Source organism: Neovison vison, chromosome 11 (assembly GCF_020171115.1).
Source record: "Neovison vison isolate M4711 chromosome 11, ASM_NN_V1, whole genome shotgun sequence".
Taxonomy (NCBI): Eukaryota; Metazoa; Chordata; class Mammalia; order Carnivora; family Mustelidae; genus Neogale; species Neogale vison.
The window spans coordinates 82,696,642-82,718,176 of record NC_058101.1 but is presented as its reverse complement, the minus strand read 5'-3'; the positions used below and the strand labels follow the sequence as shown (position 1 = coordinate 82,718,176).

Genomic DNA, 21,535 nt, shown 5'->3' with positions numbered 1-21,535 from the left:
CCTAAGTAGTTCTGATGAAATCAAGTACCTGACATACATAGGGTTTTTATAAATGAATAATAGAAGGATTCAGTACCTATCAGTAGAATATCCTTTATTATTTTGTGTTCAGTAACTACCATCTGGTGCTATTACTTCTAGTATAATCAGTTGGCATCAAAATATAAAGTAAAAATATGTACATTTTTATTTATCAATTCTTACCTGAATAATCTCAGATCTCTTGAGAATGTTCCACAAAGTGGAATTTCTTCCTAAAGTTACAGTGAATGTGGTACAATGTGTACGACTTGTTTAACCAGTGCCTGCTTTTCATTTCCAAGATTTTTCCTTATCTTGAATCAAATGCACAATCCTGACTACGATATCATAATGCACTGGCTTACATTTTGTATATAAAGTCCAACTCAAGCTTATTTTGGTTTATTGTACATGCTTTATTAAAACGGTACTGATATTTACAGTATCTGCAGAGTCCCTTCCAAGGCGCTCTCACACACATTCGGACACACCCATACAACACCCATACTACGGCCCCATGCACCCACACCAATGAGATGTGAGGGTCAGACTCCTAAAATTAGGCAGCTGTTGGGGGACAGAGTTGATTTGTTTTTCAATTTTTTTTTTTTTAAAGAGAAAAAGCAGGAGGGAATGCATTTGGCCATTACAATGCTAATTAAGTTTGTGTATATTAACATATGTGGCAGTAACACTGAATATTCCTTTTACATTCTATATACACAGAATGACATCAAGGTTTTGCAGTCAACAGAATATCCCAACTTCAGTCTCAATGCTGCTTGTAGTGACTTCTGAATTCACATAGGGGCTTTCCCTAAAATAATTCAAGTCTATGTAAGTGAAATAAGGCACAATTAATATTGATTTGATCTAGGGGAAGGGAAGGGATAAACACTAGTTGCAAATGATATTACTACTGGGGAATTAGCTTTGACTTAGATCCACTTGAAACCCCTTCTCCTAATTTCTTAGAAATAAAGGTTTTTTTCTCTTCCCTGACAAAACCCAAAAAGAGAAGTTTGGGAATTCACATTTTAATGTTTCAGTAACCTAAACTACTCAAATTGATGGGTACCCCAACCTCTCCTGCCCAGGTCTCTTCCCTCAAAGCTTAAACAAGAACACAGCACATGAATCCCTTGCTGATTTTAAGGAGATTTGTACATTTAAGTAGCAAATACATATCTGGTTGTCTTTGATTAAAAAAAAAAAGAAGAAGAAGGCTGGGAGGGAATGAGGGAGGGAGAGGGAGGGAGGAAGAAGGAAGGAAAGAAGAAAGGAAGGAAGGAAGGGAGGAAGGAGTAACCTTGTAACTTTCTTGCTCTTTAAAAAAAAGTCCGTTTCCTCCTTTTCAGGATGATGATGCCCCACCAGACATTACAAACAACTGCAACAAATGAGTTTGGCAGCATAAATAATGTCTAGTATTCAAATCTTCATAGTGAGACTCATTTAGCTTGTATAGAATCTGTTGAATGTTTTTTGCAGCAGGTGAACCAAACCCAAAGACGCCGGACATTCTGTGAAAGGGAGTAATAAGAATTGCAGTTCTGAAGGCCCCTGACTTTGGTTGTTTACAAAGTTCAATCCTGTTTATTGTGATCCTTGGTATCTTCTTCATCTGTATATTCTGATGGTTCTTCCCCTGGTTTTAGGAGTCTGCCTACATAATCATATTTTTCTGAAAAATACATCAAAAGAAAATCAGTAGTGATCAAATTTGTTGCTCTATGCCATCATACAATGCGGAAGGTGTTTGCCTCTTTTAGAATTACATACAATAGGCTAAGTTGTTCCTATTGCTCACCTTGGCTGGTCTTTGCATTCATGTAAGGCTTGAACAAAAGAAAATGGGAATAAGGAATTTACAAAGCATGGGGACTATGCTTTGCAGGAGAGTGCTCCATATATACCAGTTCTTAACGGACATTTCATCAGAATCACTAAGAGATCATGGTAAGTAGATCCAACCAGAAAATATTCTCAGAGAGAAAATGTGACACAGGCTAGTACTCTCCAGGAAAATAAACCAAATGAAAAACAAAGTCATTTGTTACTTATTATCCTGTGTTCTTTAAGAGCTAGTGTGTGGCTCCAGTCATAGCATTATTCTTTCTCCTATTAAACTCCTTTCTTACATCTCTGTTAATATTGCTTGTTTTATGTTGTCAGGTATTAATTTAGAACACTGTGGTGTCCAAGGTGATCCATATTTACTTATTTCTTGGTTGGGAATTTGAACCTAGGTTAAGTGAATTAACTGACAAAACAGCAGGGTAAGATAGGAGGACTGCTTCCTACAGTAGAACTGGTTCAAATGCCAAGAAGTCAGAAGAAGTGTTTCCAAGGGATGCACAGGTCACATAAATAGCTATCTGGATTGTCACACAGGAGGTACTACTGGATGCCTCAAGGGCATAATAAAGGGGAAAGACATTTTTTCATTATGATTTGTGAGTAAAATCAATGAAATCATTTTGGAATAAATTATAGTATCAATATCCAAAATAAAATTCAGTTTTAAATAGAAGCTTATTATTTAAAAATACTATATCTTAATTAAAAAGTCTTATAAGACTAAAGGAATCACAGTTTTGTTATAGTTTGTAACAAATCAACTTTTAAATATGGATTTTTAAATAATATGTAACAATCATTTTCTTATTTAGCTTTGTATCATCAAATAATGATGGAGATGGAAACAGATCTCCTTAGACTCTTAAGGAATGTGAAATAATACACACTTTCTTTTCAAAGAACCCGACAAAATAAAGGTACCTTTAAATTGCATTTCCCATTCTCGAACACTCTCCATTTGTACAGCATTCAAGTCTGAGAGATCATCATACTCATCTTTAAGTGCATCTTTATCTAGGCAAAATGTCGCCAGTCCTCTGGAGGCATCCCTACCAGCAAATATTCCATATGGACCGGCTGAGGGGGTGGGGAGGAAAAAAAAAATTATTGACATTACCTTAACATTATTTAATGCCTCAAAGGAAAAAGCCAAATAAAGGAAACCTCATAATGACTCATACTTGGTACATAGCCTTAATTTCAAAACATGACAGATACTAAAAGGGATAATGAGAAGAAACTTCTTGGAAATCTGCCTGTAGATCAAAATAAAGTTTTTCACTTTTTAAATTTTTCACTTTTTAAATTTAAAATTTAAATTTCAGATACCTCAAAACTTGTGTTTGTATAATGTATACTTGTATAACATATTAGGGAGAAGAGGAAACTTAAGCAGTTAGGTTTGGAAGCTGGTTTGTTTGAGGGGAGATAATGTTTCACCGATTGCTGTTAATTAATTGTGGCCATCTAAAAATAATCAAAAGAACATCCACTAGATGAGCATTTGTTAAAGATTCAAGTCAACCATGGATCTAAAATATTCTCTTCTTTCTCTTTTTCAAAGTAGGTCATATGAAACCAGAGACTATCATCTTTGTACTCCCAGTGACTAGTTCAACGTATAGCACATATAGATGCTCAACAGGTCTTTGCTGAATGATTTTATCAGAAATATGACCCATTTTCAAAATAAGTATCACCTGACTACCAGAATATATTCACAATTACCATTAAACAATGAAAAGTCATTAAACAATGGTTTTTATTTGTCACAGCTCTTGGGAAATAGGAGATGTGCCTATTAAGGAACAGGTTTTTTGTTTTTTTTTCTTAAGTTTTTATTATTTTTATTTTGGGGGGGTAGAGTGTGAGGAGTAGTGTGGGAAGGGACAGAGGGGAGAGCTAGAGAATCCTAAGCATGTTTCAAACCCAGCACGGAGTCCGAGTGGGTCTTGATTTCATGACCCTGAGATCATGACCTGAGCAGAAATCAAGAATTGGACGCTTAGGGATGCCTGGGTGGCTCAGCTGGTTGGACGACTGCCTTCGGCTCAGGGCGTGATCCTGGAGTCCCGGGATCGAGTCCCACATCAGGCTCCCAGCTCCATGGGGAGTCTGCTTCGCTCTCTGACCTTCTCCTCGCTCATGCTCTCTCTCACTGTCTCTCTCTCTCAAATAAATAAATAAAATCTTTAAAAAAAGAAAAAAAAGAAAAAAAAAAAGAATTGGACGCTTAACCAACTGAGCCACCCAGGCGCACCAACAGCTCTGACTGACGCAAAATGAATAGGATTTTTTCCAAGGAATTAGTAACTACCCTCTCTAGGGAGGAATGGCACAATGTTTATGCCGACAGAAATGAGCCATTCCTAAAGTTTGTGCTTGAGAGCAGCAGTTGTCTTACTCACGTCAGTGCTCAATGCCTACCACGTGCCTGGCATAAAGTAGAAAAAGAGTAAAACTGGGGGTGCCTAGGCGGCTCAGTTGGTTAAGTATCTGCTTTCGGCTCAGGTCATGATCTCAGGGTCCTGGGATGGAGCCCCACATCAGGCTCCTGCTCAGCAAAGAGTCTGCTTCTCCCTTTCTCTGATGCTTCTCCCTGCTTGTTTGTCCTCCCACTCTCCTTCCCTCCCTCCTTAAAAAAAAAAAAAAAGAAACATAATAAATTTCTTCTAAAATATTAGCTGCAATTTCAAATAAGTAGTAACTCTCAATCTTCATCCTTTACTTTGAGCAGATTCACTTATGGTGAGCAAAATCTCCACCCAAATACATGATAAAAAAGACACTTTAGTTCTTTAAAACATATAATAAACAGAACTGAAAAAACTTACTTTTCCCTATCAAGAAACTGGTTAAATTATAGTACATTAATTTACTGGAATAACGTACATAACTATCAATAAGAATGAAGTATTTCTATATGTATACACAGAAGTCCATAATAGAGAAACTGAAAAGAGCAATTCAGAAGAGTATGTATATATAGAATACGATTTGCTTTGAATTAAAAAAATACACACACATGTGTTTGTATATGTGTGAAAAACACCAGGAAGAATACAAACCAGAATACAAACAGTGGCAGCCTTTTCTGGGGAATGAAAAGAAAAAAATTTACTTCATATAATTGGTAAGGTCCAGCTATTTAGAAAATTATTATTCTTACTACTACTTTTCTTTATTATTATTAATTGAGTATGGTTGACACATAATGTTATGTTAGTTTTAGGTGTATAATATAGTGATAAGACAACTCTAAACAGTATGCTTTGCTTACTGTTAAGTGTAGCTACCACTGTCACCATACAATACTGTTATAATACCATTGACTATATTCCCTATGCTGTCCCTTTCATCCCTATGATTAACTCATTCCATGACTGGAAGCCTGTATATCTCCCACTAACCTTCCCTCAACCACCTTCCCCCTGGCAACTATCAGTTTGTTCTCGGTATTTATGGGTCTGTTTCTGGTTTTGGTTGTGTACTTGTTAAAAAATTATTTTTGTAATAAATATCTTTTAAGAGTTATTTCTGCCTTCATATTAGGCCACACAGCAGATCATTTAAGTTGTTCTGTTTAAAATGTAGGTTTAAAAATTAAGTGGTGTTGGGCGCCTGGGTGACTAGTGTATTAAAGCCTCTGTCTTCGGTTCAGGTCATGATCCCAGGGTCCTGGGATCGAGTCCCACATCGGGCTCTCTGCTCAGCAGGGAGCCTGCTTCCTCCTCTCTCTGCCTGCCTTTCTGCCTACTTGTGATCTCTGTCAAATAAATAAATAAAATCTTAAAAAAAAAAATTGTGTCTGGTTGGCTCAGTTGGAAGACCACGCAACTCTTGATCTCAGGCTCATGAGTTCAATCCCCATGTTGGGTGACGAGATTACTTAAATAAATAAGTAAATACATACATACTTAAAAAAAGAAAAGATTTCCAAAATACCAAATTTTACCAAAAACAAACAAACAAACAAAAAACCCCACCATTTTTTCTCCCTGAGGCTACAGTTTTCTGTATATGACAAAGGTAATTTAGAGAAAATGATTTTAAAACCAGAAATACTATTATGAGCAATGGAGTGGTCAGTAAGAGAGCTTATTGTTCAGTTAAAAAAATAAAATACTTTCTAAGGATAAGTAAACAAGAAAATTCCTTAATTTTTAAATGAGCAGCGTAATGATTATATCCATATTCGTATTTGAAAACATTTAGGAAACTGAAGATTATGTGTCAGAATCTGAGTAAGATATGTGTTGTACATTTATGAGAATTCAAAATCTACTTAAATAGACAATAATCTAAACATTTATCAACATTAATCTGAGTTACAGAAAACACTGCACCATGAAGTTCATGAGGTGTAAGAAAGTCATTCTCTGCAAAGTTTATGGCATGGAACCAGAAGTGGCATTTCTGATAAATTTAAAAACCAGCATTATTGGGGCGCCAGGTGGCTCAGTGGTTGAGTGTCTGCCTTTGGCTTGGGTCATGGTCCCAGGGTCCTGGAATCGAGACCTGCATTGGTCTCCCTACTCAGTGGGAAGCCGGCTTCTTCCTCTCCTGCTTCCCCTGCTTATGTTCTCTCTCCTGCTGTCTCTCTCTGCCCTCCCCCCCAAAAAGTAGCATTATTAGGTACTGATGCATTAACACAAAAATAAAGGTAATTCTTTCCAGTAAAGTACATTTTTATCCTGCTTTTTCTATTCTTAAGTATTTTCCATATTGCTACTTTTTTTTTCCAATTTATTTATTTTCAGAAAAACAGTATTCATTATTTTTTCACCACACCCAGTGCTCCATGCAAGCCGTGCCCTCTATAATACCCACCACCTGGTACCCCAACCTCCTAGGTGACATTCGCAAGTACTATTTAATGGTTATACACATTCATACTGAATGAATATACATACCTACAATTTAATCACTTTCCTATCAGTGTACACTAAGGCTACCATTTTAAACTTTTAAATTTGGCTTCTACATAAGAAACTGGGACACTAATTATAACCGGCCAAAATTTATAACTTTCAAACCATTGCCCATTGTATCAACTGACTTTGCAGAGGGTATTTAGCTTTTTTTTTTTTTAAAGATTTTATTTATTTATTTGACACAGAGAGATCACAAGCAGGCAGAGAGGCAGGGAGAGAGAGAGGAGGAAGCAGGCTCCCTGCTGAGCAGAAAGCCCGATGTGGGGATCCCAGGACCCTGAGATCATGACCTGAGCAGAAAACAGAGGCCTAACCCACTGAGCCACCCAGGCTCCCTGGGTATTTAGCATTTAAGAGAAAGAAATTCAATATTATTCCTTAAATTGGAATTATTTTAGAGAAATATTAACTTTGAAAATTAAGCAAGAACAAACAGTCCCTAGGGAAAAGAAAAGTAGTTTGGGTTTTTTTTTTTTTTTCTTCTGCATAACTCCACATGCTTTATGCCAATAGCTATTTTTCCCCAGATGGAGGCCATAGATAGATAAGAGAGACAGATAGAACTAGTGTGATTTTTTTTTTTTCCAAAACAAAGTAATGATGACAAAACAGCGACGAGTCATACACACGAAATAAAAAATAAAATTGATCAGGGCTGTAAAAACCTACATGTAAAACGATAGTTTTCAACTTTTTAAAACATTTTCTAGCAATGTGACTTTCCTCTCTCACAGTCTTGCAAAGTGGAAGGAACAATTTTTGCCCTCCTCACCTGGCAGATGAACAGGAGCAGGGAGATTCAGTGACTTGCCTAAAATTACCAACAGACTTCAGAAGTACTATCTCCACTTTTCTACCCCAAACACAATAAACTTGAGAAAACACACAGGATCTACAAACCCAAAGATGGAATGACAACCCTGGAAATTGGAGGATTTCATTAATTGCAAAATCTCTGGGGAACAGATACTTTGGAATACCTGTTAAATCAAAATGAAAGAGGATTAACAAAAAGGCTGTATACATCGACAGCTTTTCTTATCATTTTATTATATTTACCTCCCTAGTCTGCAAAAGTCAATCTACTTCAGGGTACTTCAGAGTATAAACCACTAAACACATCTAAATGGTAAAAAGGGGAGAAGAAAATGGTCATTATAGAAAACAGAGACCAGAAAATCTTCCATCTTTGAGTATATTAATCATGTACCAATGGATTCTCTAATAAAATTCTCTGCCAATTTCTCTAAGGAGACCTCAACACTGAATAAACGTAAAAACAAAACTTCTAAAACAGGTTCTTTTTTTGGTTTTAGATGGCTGATTTAGTAAGCGTGAACTTGAGTCAACAGGTAATAATCCAACCCCATTTCTAGGAAAAATGATGCTTTATTAATTGTTGAATAGAAAATAATGATTCCATGATTAACATATTATCCCACCCTCTAAACTATATGTAAGCTATCTTCTCCACATTAAGATTCCCCTCAGGAAGCATTTAACTTCTGAAAAGATCTTTTTGAACAGTTTTCTTTATTTTTTCCTGTAAGATCATAAAGAACATAACATTAACAACTAGAATTGGAACTAGATGGATGTGCTCAGAGAAAGAAGGATCTGAGGTCTACATAAAGTACATTTCTTTGCATTCATGATTCAACCAGAAGTGTTATCTGAGAAGCCAGTAATACCTCCCCATTCCACACTCCTTACCAACAAACATTAATGTTACAGATTCCAATTTTTGATAACCATACTTGGCTATCTATAATACTAAAATAACAGAGAACTACCCAAGGAAAGCAAATTTTAAATGTTAAGAAGTCTTTTGCTGTAATTAAAAAAAAAAAGCCAGTGTACTTATATAAACTGTTATTTTGACTCTATTTGCTGATATAAAGGTGGACTTATAATTTCAAGAAAATTCTTGCTACAAAAAATGAACAATTATTCAACCAAAGCAGCTTCTCTTAAATATACCTATATAACAAATGTTCTAAGGCATCATTTTAATAGTAAGTCTTCTTTTTTTCAAAAAGATTTTATTTATTTATTTGAAAGCATGAGTTGGGGGTGGTAAGGAGGAGAGCAGTGGGACAAAGAGAGGCAGACTCCTCACTGAGCAGGGAGTCCACTGTGGGCTTAATCCCATGTCCCTGGGATCATGACCTAGGCAGAAGGCAGATGTTTAACCGACTGAGCCACCCAGGCGCCCCAAAATAATCTTTCAAAAATAATGTTAAATACATCAAAATGACATTATACTAGAATTCAGATTTCATTAAGACTCTAAGACTTAACACAACTGTCACATAGATTTTTAAAGTTCAAAATTCAATAAATCTACTAGTTAGTGAATCCTGAAACTGCTTACTTTAATATAATCAGGTAGAATGTGGTAATGTTATTTTTGAAAAGGCAAAAACATATGGTCACTGTAAGAAAATGTTTGAGATTATTTATTTATTTATTTGACACAGAGAGAGATCACAAGGAGGCAGAGAGGCAGGCAGAGAGAGAGGGGGAAGCATGCTCCCTGCTGAGCAGAGAACCCGATGCAGGACTCCATCCTAGGACCCTGAGACCATGACCTGAGCTAAGGCAGAGGCTTAACCCACTGAGCCACCCAGGTGCGCCAGTAAGAAAGTGTTTTTTTTTTTTTTTAAGATTTTATTTATTCATTTGACAGAGAGAGATCACAAGTAAGCAGAGAGGCAGGCAAAGAGAGAGGAAGGGAAGCAGGCTCCCCGCTGAGCAGAGAGCCCGATGCGGGACTCGATCCCAGGACCCTGAGATCATGACCTGAGCCGAAGGCAGCGGCTTAACCCACTGAGCCACCCAGGCGCCCTGTAATAAAATGTTTTAAAGAGTAATTTAATAAATAGAAAATTCCAGGAGCAAATAAAATATCTAAAATATGTTTGATAATATTGTGATTATTAGGATGGCTGTGTACCTACATTAGTATTTATGATGAGAAAATTCCAGAATGAATATTTCAATTATTTCCACGATATAAAAACCATAGCTTTGAGGAACAAACTATAATCCACTGAAGTTTATAAACAGCCTGGTTTTCTGGTCTATTTTGACAAGTCTTTTGTGATTATTAAAACAACTTTTTAAAAAAAACGTAATTATACTTGGTATTGAGTAATTTATTCCAAATAAGATCACAATGGCTTTGGAATAAATGAAGCCGTAATATAAAAGTGATTAAAAGAATTCCAAGTAATAAATATTATTTTTTTATATTTAAATTTAGGAAGTCCAAAGACTTTTAGAGAGAAGGTAGTGTGGTCAAAATGAAAGAACACTCCTCAAGGAGCCAAGATGCTTGGGTTCTAGAGGCTTCAACCAACATTTAACATTGGGCAAATCTTAGAAGCACTGGTATAAAATGGTTAAAGTATCTATCTAGTTTGGCCCTAACTTTAGGCAGTTAAAATACTTCCCTCAACTCAATCTTGTTTTTGAAATTCAAACTAGAAAGCTGTCAGCAATACTGTGGGGCCACCTCAGCAGCCTTGGCCCCAGGGCTTACAGCTAGGGTGGAGACCAGGAAGACAGAGAAGTAAAAATCCCAGGCCTGCGAAGATGTGAGAGTGGGAACTGAGTTTACACAACCCCTAGAGAATGAGGATTCTAAGGTGAAGAAATAGCATGGACTTGTTCTTTTCCTCCCCAGATGCTTGAAGCTTGGCCACCATTATGAACGACACAATAACTATCTGAGGATGTTCATGACCAACTGACTATTTCAGCAGAAACAGATGGACATTGATGTCCTTCACTCCACAAAGACAACAGCAGCTAAGACAGAAATTCAGGAAAAACTAACCAAAATGTATAAAACCAGATGTCATATTTGTATTTGGGATTCAGAACCCATTTTAGTGGTGGTAGGACAACTGGCTTTGGGATGATTTATGATTCCTTGGATTATGCAAAGAAAAATGAACCCAAACATAGACTTGCAAGACATGGCCTGTCTTGAGAAGAAAAAGACATCAAGAAAACAGTGAAAGGAACACAAGAACAGAATGAAGAAAGTCAGAGGGACTGAAAAAGTCAATGTTGGTGCTGACAAAAAGTGAGCTGAAGGTTGGATAACAGAAAGAGTAAAGATGCTGCAGTAGGTTTATCTCTGGTTACTGTGCAGATTTTTCATGAGATGATTAATAATCAAGAATGTTAATGTGGGAAAAAAAAGAAATAGCGTGGACTTAAATATCTATTGGAATTTAGAGAACAATAAAGGTAATACTGCAAGTGCTCGGGGAAAAATTATTCTATAAATAGTGTTGGGGTAACTAAGTAATTTCCTGTAAAAATCCTTTCATATGATCTCCCTGATATGAGGAAGTAGTGATGCAACATGGGGGCTTAAGTGGGTAGGAGAAGAATCCATGAAACAAGATGGGATAGGGAGGGAGACAAACCATAAGTGACTCTTAATCTCACGAAACAAACTGTGGGTTGCTGGGGGGAGGGGGGTTGGGAGAAGGGGGGTAGGGTTATGGACACTGGGGAGGGTATGTGCTTTTGGGTAAATTGGAAGGGGTGGTGAACCATGAGAGACTATGGACTCTGAAAAACAATCTGAGGGGTTTGAAGTGGCGGAGGGGTGGGAGGTTGGGGGTACCAGGTGGTGGGTATTATAGAGGGCTCGGCTTGCATGGAGCACTGGGTGTGGTGAAAAAAATAATGAATACTGTTTTTCTGAAAATAAATAAATTGGAAAAAGGAAAAAAAAATCCTTATTTCACATCTTAAAATAAATTCCAAATGGAACTAAAAAACCCAAATCATAAAAGTATTTTTAAAAAATACTATTTTTAAAAATAATCGTTTTAGTTAAAAAAATCTTTAAGTTACTTGTGATAGAAAATTCAGCACCCATAAAAAGAAGATAAATTTGAATACACAAAACCCCAAATCTCCGTATGGTTTACAAAAACACCATAAATAAAGTAAAAAGACAAACTAGGAAAAAATGTTTGCAGCTAAGGTTGATTCACTTTTTAAAGAACACCTAAAACCTCTAAGACCAATACCATAATTGAAAAACTGTGGCAAAGAATGTATGAACAGATAATTTATAGATAACATAAATGACTCAAAATTCTGAAAGTGTCCAACCAAACTAAAAAAGAGAAATGTGAATTTAAAAATATTGAGATACCATTTTAAATTCTCAGATTGACAAAGACCAAGAAGTTTAATATCATACTTTTGGCAAAGGGGTGAGAAGTAGGCATTTTCATGAAGTATGAATTGCTCCAATTTCTCTGGAAGGCAATCCAAAAATAAGTACCCAAATTAAAAAATGTCCCATACCCTAAGACTCAGTGTTTTTACTTCTAGGAATTTGTAAAGTTCACTCACATGTATAAAAGGACATGTACATGCATATTTATAGCAACACTATATTATTATATATTATTAGTAAGAGACTGGAAACAAATGTTAATAGTTAAATTATGATATATTAATGTAACAGAATATGCATATACTTAAAAGAATAAGATGACTCTTTTTATGCTGAGATCAAAGGCTCTCCAGATATGAAAGGTTTGTACAATATGCAACAATGTGTGTGTGTGGGGGGGGGTGGGAGTACCTAGGGAGTGCATATCCACATGCTTATACTTACAGGTGATTGCTCCAGAACAATACTCAGATTGGTTCCTCACTTCTAGGAAGGGGAACGTGGTAACTGGGTTGTTTTTTACAGAACATGCTTTAAAACATTCTATTTTGAATATGTATAATCTAATAAAAATACAGTTTTTAAAAAACTTCCTGAGGCCCTATTTAGAAATATATCTAAACTACTCTACAGGAAGACTTCTACAACCTATGACTTAAGGAAGCGCATAGAAAAAAAATCTCCAAGAAATAAAAAAGACTGTAATTGCTGAAGGTTTAAGTTTTTGTAGTAAAAATTACAAACTACATGAAGAAACAAACCACCATGGAGTGAGCATATGTAACAGATGAGAACTGGCATCCCCAGAATAATACAAGCAGATTAAAAAACTATAGTATGTTTGCTTAAAATTTTGAAGTAATTACAGATAGAACCTTAAGGAAAGATTAAGAAACATGAAGGACAGAATGAAAAGCTGGTCTTTACCTATTAGAAGACAACAGGGGAGGCAATAATTGAAGAGGTAATGGGTTCAAATTTTTTAAAATAAATGGATGACACACATTCTCAAATTTTAGTAGAGTCTGGCCCATGTTTAAAAAAAAAAAAAAAAAATCCCCACCTTGGCAAATCCTAGTAAAATTCCAAAGACAAAGGAAAAACAGATTAATCTAATGAATGAAAATAAACCAAAAGCAGACTTGAAGACAGTGGCATACTACTATTGAAGATCTGAGATAAAACAACCAGCCTATAATTTTATATCCGAAACCTACACTATTATTTCTGCATGAGGGCATACGGAGACAGTTTTTTTTTTTTTTTGCATGTCAATAAGAAAACTACAGAGCACACCTCACTAAAATGAGAGCTGAACCCTGAACAAAGGAATGAGATGCAAGAAATGACTGTGAATAAAGAAAATGGCAACTATGTTGGTAAATTTAAATGAGGGCTAATAATAAAAAAAGGTAATACTTAAATCAATTAGGAGGAGGAGTTTGAAAAAATAGAGTAGAACTACAAGTCTAAGAGTAATACAATACCATAGATAATAGGTGAGAGAAGGCTTAGAGTAAAAGTTTTCTAAACCAGGGCCACAACATATGGCTGTATACTATACAACTCCAAGGGACACCATCCACATTTGTATACATGGTAGTTTTGTGTATTTATTAAGAAATATTCTCTTAAATCACAGTAAAGTGTTTTAAAGAGAGTTTTTTAATTCACAAAGATATGTTTGGCTAACATTCCTATATTCTGTAGAAGAATAGGGTCTTCTATAGCAAAACCTTTAAGAGTATCATTAAAAGAATGTTAACAGATATATCCAAATAAGTAGGGATTAAAAAGTGGAAGAACTAAAAAAAATTAATCTGCGAAGGAAAAAAGGGAGAAAAAAGCGAAGTATGAAGCTAAATTACTAAATAAGAAGGTAGAAATATATCTAAATGTGTAAGTAACAATAAAACATAAACCAATTAAGCTGTTAAAAACAGTGTTGAGGGGCACCTGGGTGGCTCAGTGGGTAAGTGTATGCCTTCACCTTCCACTTGGGTCATGATCCCAAGGCCCTAGGATGGAGCCTGGAGTCTGAGTCCAGCTCCCTGATGCACGGAGAGTCTGCTTCTCTCTCTCCTTCTGCCCCACTGCACCCCCACTTTGTGCTCTCTCTCAAATAAATAAATAAAATCTTAAAGAAGTGTTGATACTAGATTCAATGAAAAGAAAATCTAGCTATATTATAAAGGAATAATAAACCACAGATCAGTGGAAAACAGGGCAGAAAAAGAATCACTGTGTTAATATTAATCAAACGAAGACTGAGGTCAATTCTCAAAATTAATAAAGTTAAGGATGTTTCTTTCTCTGCTGATTAACACAATATGATCAGTTCTAGATTGAGTGTTAGATGGCATCAGAACATTCTCACACCCAATCTTTGTATAGGTCACTCCTTTAGGTTTTTGCTTAAATATCAAACCCTTTTTCTTGATAAACTAATATAAATGGAAAGCACCTTTCTTGACCATCTAAAGTTCTTTGTTACCCTCTATTATAGATCCTATGCATTTCTTTCATAGGACACTTAATTACAAATAATAATTATACACTGAATGCTTGTTTCTTGTCTGTTTTCCCAAATATACTATAAACTCTATACAGGTAGGACCCCAACTGTTTTGAAAACTCAGTTAACTCATTTTATTTAAGCAACAATGCAATGAAATCCAGGGAATTCCTTCTCTGTATTTAAAATGGAGATGAAGTCCCATGTTAGTGATCTTGAAACAGAATGCAGGTTCCAAGGCTATAGCAGTTATTTAGTGATGTCTGTCATGGGTACTGAGGGGAAGAGACATCTGGGTCATAAATTATTGAAAGAATTATTTAAAGAATTTGAATAGCTAACTCCAGATGTTGCTAAACCTATTTTCTTCCAGCATGAATAACATATTCTGGTTTCATATATGCTTTCAGCTATCCTTTAATACTTTAGCATTAGCATTTAACACAAATACAATTCCCTTAAAGATTAAAAACAATGAAATGATGCTGAACTCAGAGTAGGCATTATAGAAATAACTAGTATAAATTTGAGCAGAGTATCAAAACTCATCAGAAAACTTAGCTGATCCTTTTATTTTACTGAAAGTTAATGGGTGTGTATGGCCATTAGCCCAAACAGATCCAGCTGGCCTCAAAGCAAGTAGCTGGGATGAGAGCTGAGTAGTGTCAATAGTACATCCATGAAGGAAGAGGTCAGGCTGGGCCTAGTCTATATGCTGCAACTCTTGCATCAACTGCAATTTTGCAAACTATAAATAAAAGTTAATATATTGAAGATAAAGTTAAAAAAAAGGAGGAAAAACACTTGAAAAGCAGATGTGCTCCTTTCCCCATCCTCCTAAAGATTACCTCTTTTATATCTCATGGGGTACCTCTTTTATATATGACTTTTTCTTTTCCAGTAGAATTCAAAAGGTAAGCTGGAGTAAATACTGCTTTGGTCTGTATCAAAGAGTATGCTACCTGGAATAAGGGGGAAGCAATATATTTAAATTTCAGAAATGCAGGATAAACTATTAGAATACGTAAAAACACTATTGTGGGGGCATCTAGGTGACTCAGTTGTTAAGCGTCTACCCTCGGCTCAGGTCATGATCCCACATCGGGGCTCCATGCTCAGCGGGGAGCCTGATCTTCCCTCTCCCACTCCCCATTTGTGTTCTTCCTCTTGCTGACTCCCTGTCAAATAAATAAAATCTTTAAAAAAAAAAAAAAAAAAACACCACCACCACTATTTTGGTACAATTTCATTGTACTAATATTAAATCAAGTTACTTAAAATTACACTATCTGTTCCAGTCTTCTACTCTATGAACTCTAGAACCATACAAAATTATTTTTGCAGTGATACAATGGGAATGGATGGCCTGTGAAGACAGACTATTTGATTTTTAGTTTTGCCACGGAGTATGTGATGTGTTGCCACATCTGTAAAATGGAAACATTACTTATCTCTTAGTGCTGTTTGAAAATGAAATGAGATAATAGCTCAATAAATAGAAGGATGAGTTTCCTCATCCTTCTACCCTGACCTCTAGAATCAATGCTGTTAAATAGAACTCTTTGGGAAGATGGAAATACTACATAAAGTGCACTAATATGGTAGCCATGTAGCTACTGAGTAGTGGAAATGTGGCTAGTGTGATGGAGGGAGTCAATTTTAATTGTATTTAATTTTAATTAACTTAAAAAGCCACATGGGATTTGTGGATACCGTATTGGACAGTGCAACATACAGCCATGCAAGCATGTCTGAGGCTTTAAAACCTAATGGGAACCAGGAGAGGGTATAAAAACAACAGTTAAGATTCTCCCAAAGCTTATCCCAGAACATAGTTTACCTGAAGTACAAATAGGCTTTGGGGTTAAATATATTTGGATTTGAATGCCATGCCAGTATGACCCAAGCCAATTTACCCAAAAAACCTACACTTCAGACTCCCATCTGAGGGCAGGAATACTTACTAACCTCCCTGAGGCAGTGTGGAGATGACTAATGGATCTAATGTAGTAAGTGCTTAACAAACCTTATTTCCTTTCTCCTCCCATATTCATTGTTTCTTATATGACCACTTTCCTCACATGCTGGCCAAGTGCCCAAAGTGTTACTAAATTTAATGATGACAAATGTAGTTAATGCCAACTGTTTGCCAACATGTGTTTACTCCACTAAATTGTCAATATTTTTTTAAGAACCTGAACCTTAAAATTACTAAGAAAACAGTATTAAAAAAAAAAAAGAAGAAGAAGAAAGAAACCAGTATTTCTGACATAGGAAAAAAGGACTCACAAAATAATTAACTCTAAAACCAATACTGTGAAATGGGAGTAGATATTGGCTAGTCATAGAAAAGAGGTTTTCTGACTTCTTACCTCATTCTTTCAAACTATTAAGATTGTCAGGCTAAGATCACTGCTTCTGAATTATTCTCTTACAAAGTGCTCACCAGGGGTGCCTGGGTGGCTCAGTGGGTTAAGCCTCTGCCTTAGGCTTAGGTCATGATCTCACCGTCCAGGGATCAAGCCCCACATCAGGCGCTCTGCTCAGTGGGGAGCCTGCTTCCTCCTCTCTCACTCTGCCTGCCTCTCTGCCTACTTGGGTTCTCTGTCAAATAAATAAGTAAAATTAAAAAAAAAAAAGTGCTCAACTGACTTGAGGATGAAAATAAAAATTAAAACCCAAACTGAACTTATATTCGTTTCATAGAAACTTGGCTTCAAGACTTTTGGAAAAAGTGTTACATCTTCTATTAATGTGAAATATCAACATACTCCAAGCCCATAGATGATCTGGCCACTTTCAAGTTCCTTTCCATAATATAACATTCCAAACACCTATATTAGGTTGATCAATAAATACTTAGAAAATAATATTATATATTATATTATTTTAAGCCTGTTCTTTAAGACCTGCGAACTGGTGGAAGCCAACCTAAAACTGACTTCTCCCTTGTTATCTGAGGAGCCCCCTCAATGCTCAAACCACACAAAGGCTATTTACATCACATCTATGACTCTCATCTTAATTTTTAATTTCTGTTGCAGAACATTTGCCACTGGAGGCTGCTAAACTGTGTCTATGACAGCCTTTCCTAGCTATTTTCAGATAGTAGCAAGGCATAATGTGCAAGGACTAATATGCTTCTTTGCACTAATACTTTGTATGTTTCATTGTCCTTTTGAATAGGGGTTACAAAAGCAGATTTTTTAGTTGGGTAAGTGCTATATTAAAAATCTAAACCAGTACACAATTTCTAATCTCTGCACATACATTTGAATATCAATGAAAAAAAACTTCAGGTACAAAATACTGTGTAAATTCTTGACTTAAAAAAATTATTTAATTTGGTTTGCCCATTTAATTACTATCTTTGGGCCTACTCCCTATTCTCTTGTCCCATATACTTTAAAGTAAACAAATAAATAAAAAAAGTATTAACCATTTCAGCAGAGTTAAGTAGGTAGACATCTGCTTTTCATATTTATACAACCAGAGCACTAAGACTTGGTTAAAATGAATGTAGATCTACACACAAAAATAAAAGCAACTAAGAAATTAAACAGTTCAACACATAAAATCTCCAATTTCTTATCTCTATACCACTTAACAGCAAACCAAAGCACTTCTAAAATATCTTCTAGCCACCAAGCACTTAAGTCAGAAGTACGTATTTGCAAGTGCCAGTAAATTCTCATGTACTAACAGATTAAATCAAGAAGAAAACCAACTTGTTTTCTAGACTTGCCAACCCATTTGACTTTAAGGCTTGGATGTACTCTTTTGAACACCAGGTCACTCTAAGTCCCTAATTTTATTACTTATTTTTTATTGTAGTTACTTTTTTTAAGCTTAGAATTAATCAGTACATAACCAAGATGTATACAATGTTGCTCAATTTTATTGTATACTAGCAGATTCCATAAGTCTGAACTCAAGTTTATTAGCATAATCTGAAATGTAAGCTATAACTACATTGTAGAAAAAGCGTTTCTAACCAACCATCCTACACACAGGGTTCTCTGAGAGTAAAGTTCTAAAAATCTTTAACTTGCAGAACTGGTGTACTGGGGTGTGGATTTAGAGCTTTTAAATTTTTTCTGCTCAGTGAAAACACAGTAAGTCATTATCAGCGTCTATTTCAATACCTGCCTTCCCACTATCAGAAAAAAAAAAAAGAAAGAAAGAAAGAAAGAAAAGAAAAGAAAGAAAAGGAAAAAAGAAAAAGAAACCAGACAGGCCCGCCTGCTCGGTAATTGAGCTCCACCCCCAAAACTCAGGGAGACTATCCTTGCCAGTCTTTATTAAGATCTACATTCTGGTCTGTCCTCATCCTACATACATTGTTAATCTTGGAAAGCATCTCCATACTAAAACTGGTTTAAAAAAAAGTCTGAGGGGTTGCTTATATTTCCAGACTTCACAAGCTAAACGGTGGGGACTTGGAACTACGTGTACCTAAACGTGGCCTTACGGGGAATAGTAGGGAGAAAAGTGAGATCAGTGGTAAAACAGAGTAAATAAATGAAAGCTGTGAATTACCTGGCCTACAGCTTTGGGTTCCTACTTTAGAAATATCTCCCGTCCTTCTTGCCCCCACCCATCCCAGGAATCAGAAAGCTCAGGGAAGGTTGTGGGCCAGCGCGATGGGCGACAACTGAAACGATCTTGAAAAATTCAGCGCAAGAAAAAGCTTCGTGGAAGAACGGGATGGGAGAAAGATGAAAGCTGAGAGCTGGTTCCTGGGGCGACACTGAAACCCGGACTTCAGGGGGTTAAAGCTGGAGGTGCCCGCGGATGGGGGTGTGTGGGGGGCGGGCCGTCCCAGGTGCAGCAGCCAAGGCGTAGGGGTCCAGACGTCGAGAAGGCTTGGCAAACTAACCCAGAGCCCAGAGCCTCCCCATCATAAGGGGGTCGCACCTGAGCTGTAGGAGGTCCTCCCCCTCCCCTTCCAACTCCTCACCCGGGCCGTAGAACTTGCTGCCTTTGGTCACGTCGAAGACTTTCCCATTGACCGCGAGCAGGATGCGCGGGGTGCGGGACCCGTCGTACTGGCGCAGCTGCTCCAAGCTGAAGTCCCGCTTCTTCATGCGAGGCAGAGAGGCAGCGGGACTCTCCTCGCCCGCTCCGGCCCCGGCGCCCAGACCCCGCCGCCCCCAGCGCACCCACAGCCGGTAGGCCCCCAGCAGCACCAGCGCCACCAGCGCCACGTTCAGCAGCATCTCCCCGCCCCCCGTCAAAAGCGCCAACGCTGCTGCCGCCCAGCCGCCCCCTTCTGCTGCCGCTCCCGCGCCGCTGGGGCTCTCGCTGCTGCCGTCGCTGCTGCTCTCACTGCCACTCCCCAGGGTGCCTAGCTTCACGTCCCCATCACCCGCCGCCATCACTGCCCGCCAGCGCCTTCCTCCTCCTCCCCGCCCCCTGCCCTCCCCAACCCCACGACCAACCCCGCCCATCTGGGGCCTCGCAGCCAATAACATGAGGAGAGGGGGCGGGGTCAAGCCTGCTCTCCATTGGGTGTTGACGGGGTAACGTTGTCTTGGATCTCTCCCTCCCCCTCCCTTCTTTAGCAGGCCGCGCTCGCGTGCGACGCCCCGCCCACCTCGCCCCACACTTCCCTGCTTTCGCTCGTCGCCTCGGCTTGCTGAAGTAGAAGAGAGGGGCGGGCCTGAGGAAAAGATGCTGCGCCGGCCGCGCGCGCGCAAAGGCTGAGTGAGACTAGGGCGCGTGCGCGGGTTCCGGAGCGCCACGCGCTCTCCTTTCCTTTGCACCCAGTCTGGAAGGCAGGCTCCGCCCGGTCCCTCGCAATGCGCGTGCGCGGTCAATCCGTTCCCTTCCCAGGCCTGAGTTCGCCTCCGCGAACTCCCGCTTCGTCGCTGTCGCTCCGCATGGGGATTTCACGTGCGCCTAGCCTGCAGCGGAGGCGGGGTCTGGTCTGGTCGCCTTTTCGAAGGCGCAGGTTGTGGGAGGCCACGACGTAGTTTTAATTGCTGGCGCAAACTTTTGAGGGGCGTCTCTTTTTCACTCGGGTGCCGTAGCGCCTGTCGGGAAGCCTGGAGCGTGGGTGCGCAGACAAAGCTACCACCCAAAAGTTTTGGCTGCCGGCGGGAGTCTTCCTGGCGGAGAATGAAGTCACAGAGCCCTCACCGGGGTTGTTGGGCATCCGGAATCTACTTGCTGTCTGCGCTGGCACCGAGCAACCACTCCCGGGTGGTTTTGGTCACGGCTGCTCTTGTAGAATTTTCTTTCAGGTTTAAGACTAAAGGTGTTATAACTTAAATCATAGTCTGTGGCGGTAGGGAAGTGCATAGAATGAGGTGGCCCTTCTGTTCTCTTATTCAGCTGTATTTACAGTTTAAGGACTCCCAAGGCCTTAAAAAATCTGGTGTGAATGTCACCTCTGAAGCCTCATCTGGGGCCCTTACCTCAATTCTGACTCGCTGTTTCCTGCCCCAGTCTGTTTTCTTTGTTGTCAGTGAGTTCCCTAACGCCCACCTCAAGAACAACCTGCTGTGAACTACGGGTGTGATGAGTGAATGAAAGTGTATTCGTGACAGTTTGGGTTTTATCTTGAGGAACCGGTGCGATGGAGAGACATGGGCAAGCAATGGGGGGCGTGTGATAGGAGCTGAAGTACTTATTAGGGAAACGGGCAAGTGGTCCATTTAAGCTTTAAGTAGTCAGGAGGAGCGAAGTTTGGAAGACTAGGTTAGTAATCTTAAGTGATCAGATAGGCTTCGACTTAATACTCCCCGCCACCGAAGATTTTACAGCGGCAAAGGACAGGATGAAAACTTCTCTAGAAAGATTACCAGGGATATTAAGGATTGGAGTGAGAAAAGAATGGAAAAGAAATTAATAGGTTATGGTATTTGTGCAAGAAATTAGGAAACTTAGAACTAAGTGGCATTAGAACAGTGGTCTGCAAGCTTTTCTATAAAGGGCCAAACATTAGTATTTTAGGCACTTTCATAATTATTCCTCTGTGTTATAATAAAG

At 38.3% G+C, this 21,535-nt stretch overlaps 1 protein-coding gene across 1 annotated transcript; it reads right to left on the bottom strand.

Moving 5' to 3' along the window:
• Positions 1-1,286: 1,286 nt before the first annotated feature.
• Positions 1,287-19,935, bottom strand: PGRMC2 (progesterone receptor membrane component 2). The gene is made up of 3 exons (XM_044223992.1): positions 19,503-19,935; positions 2,803-2,958; positions 1,287-1,705 (listed from the first exon to the last, which is right to left on the bottom strand). The coding sequence occupies exons 1-3, from the start codon at positions 19,918-19,920 to the stop codon at positions 1,608-1,610; spliced, it is 672 nt and encodes a 223-aa protein (XP_044079927.1). The 5' UTR covers positions 19,921-19,935; the 3' UTR covers positions 1,287-1,607.
• Positions 19,936-21,535: the final 1,600 nt, after the last annotated feature.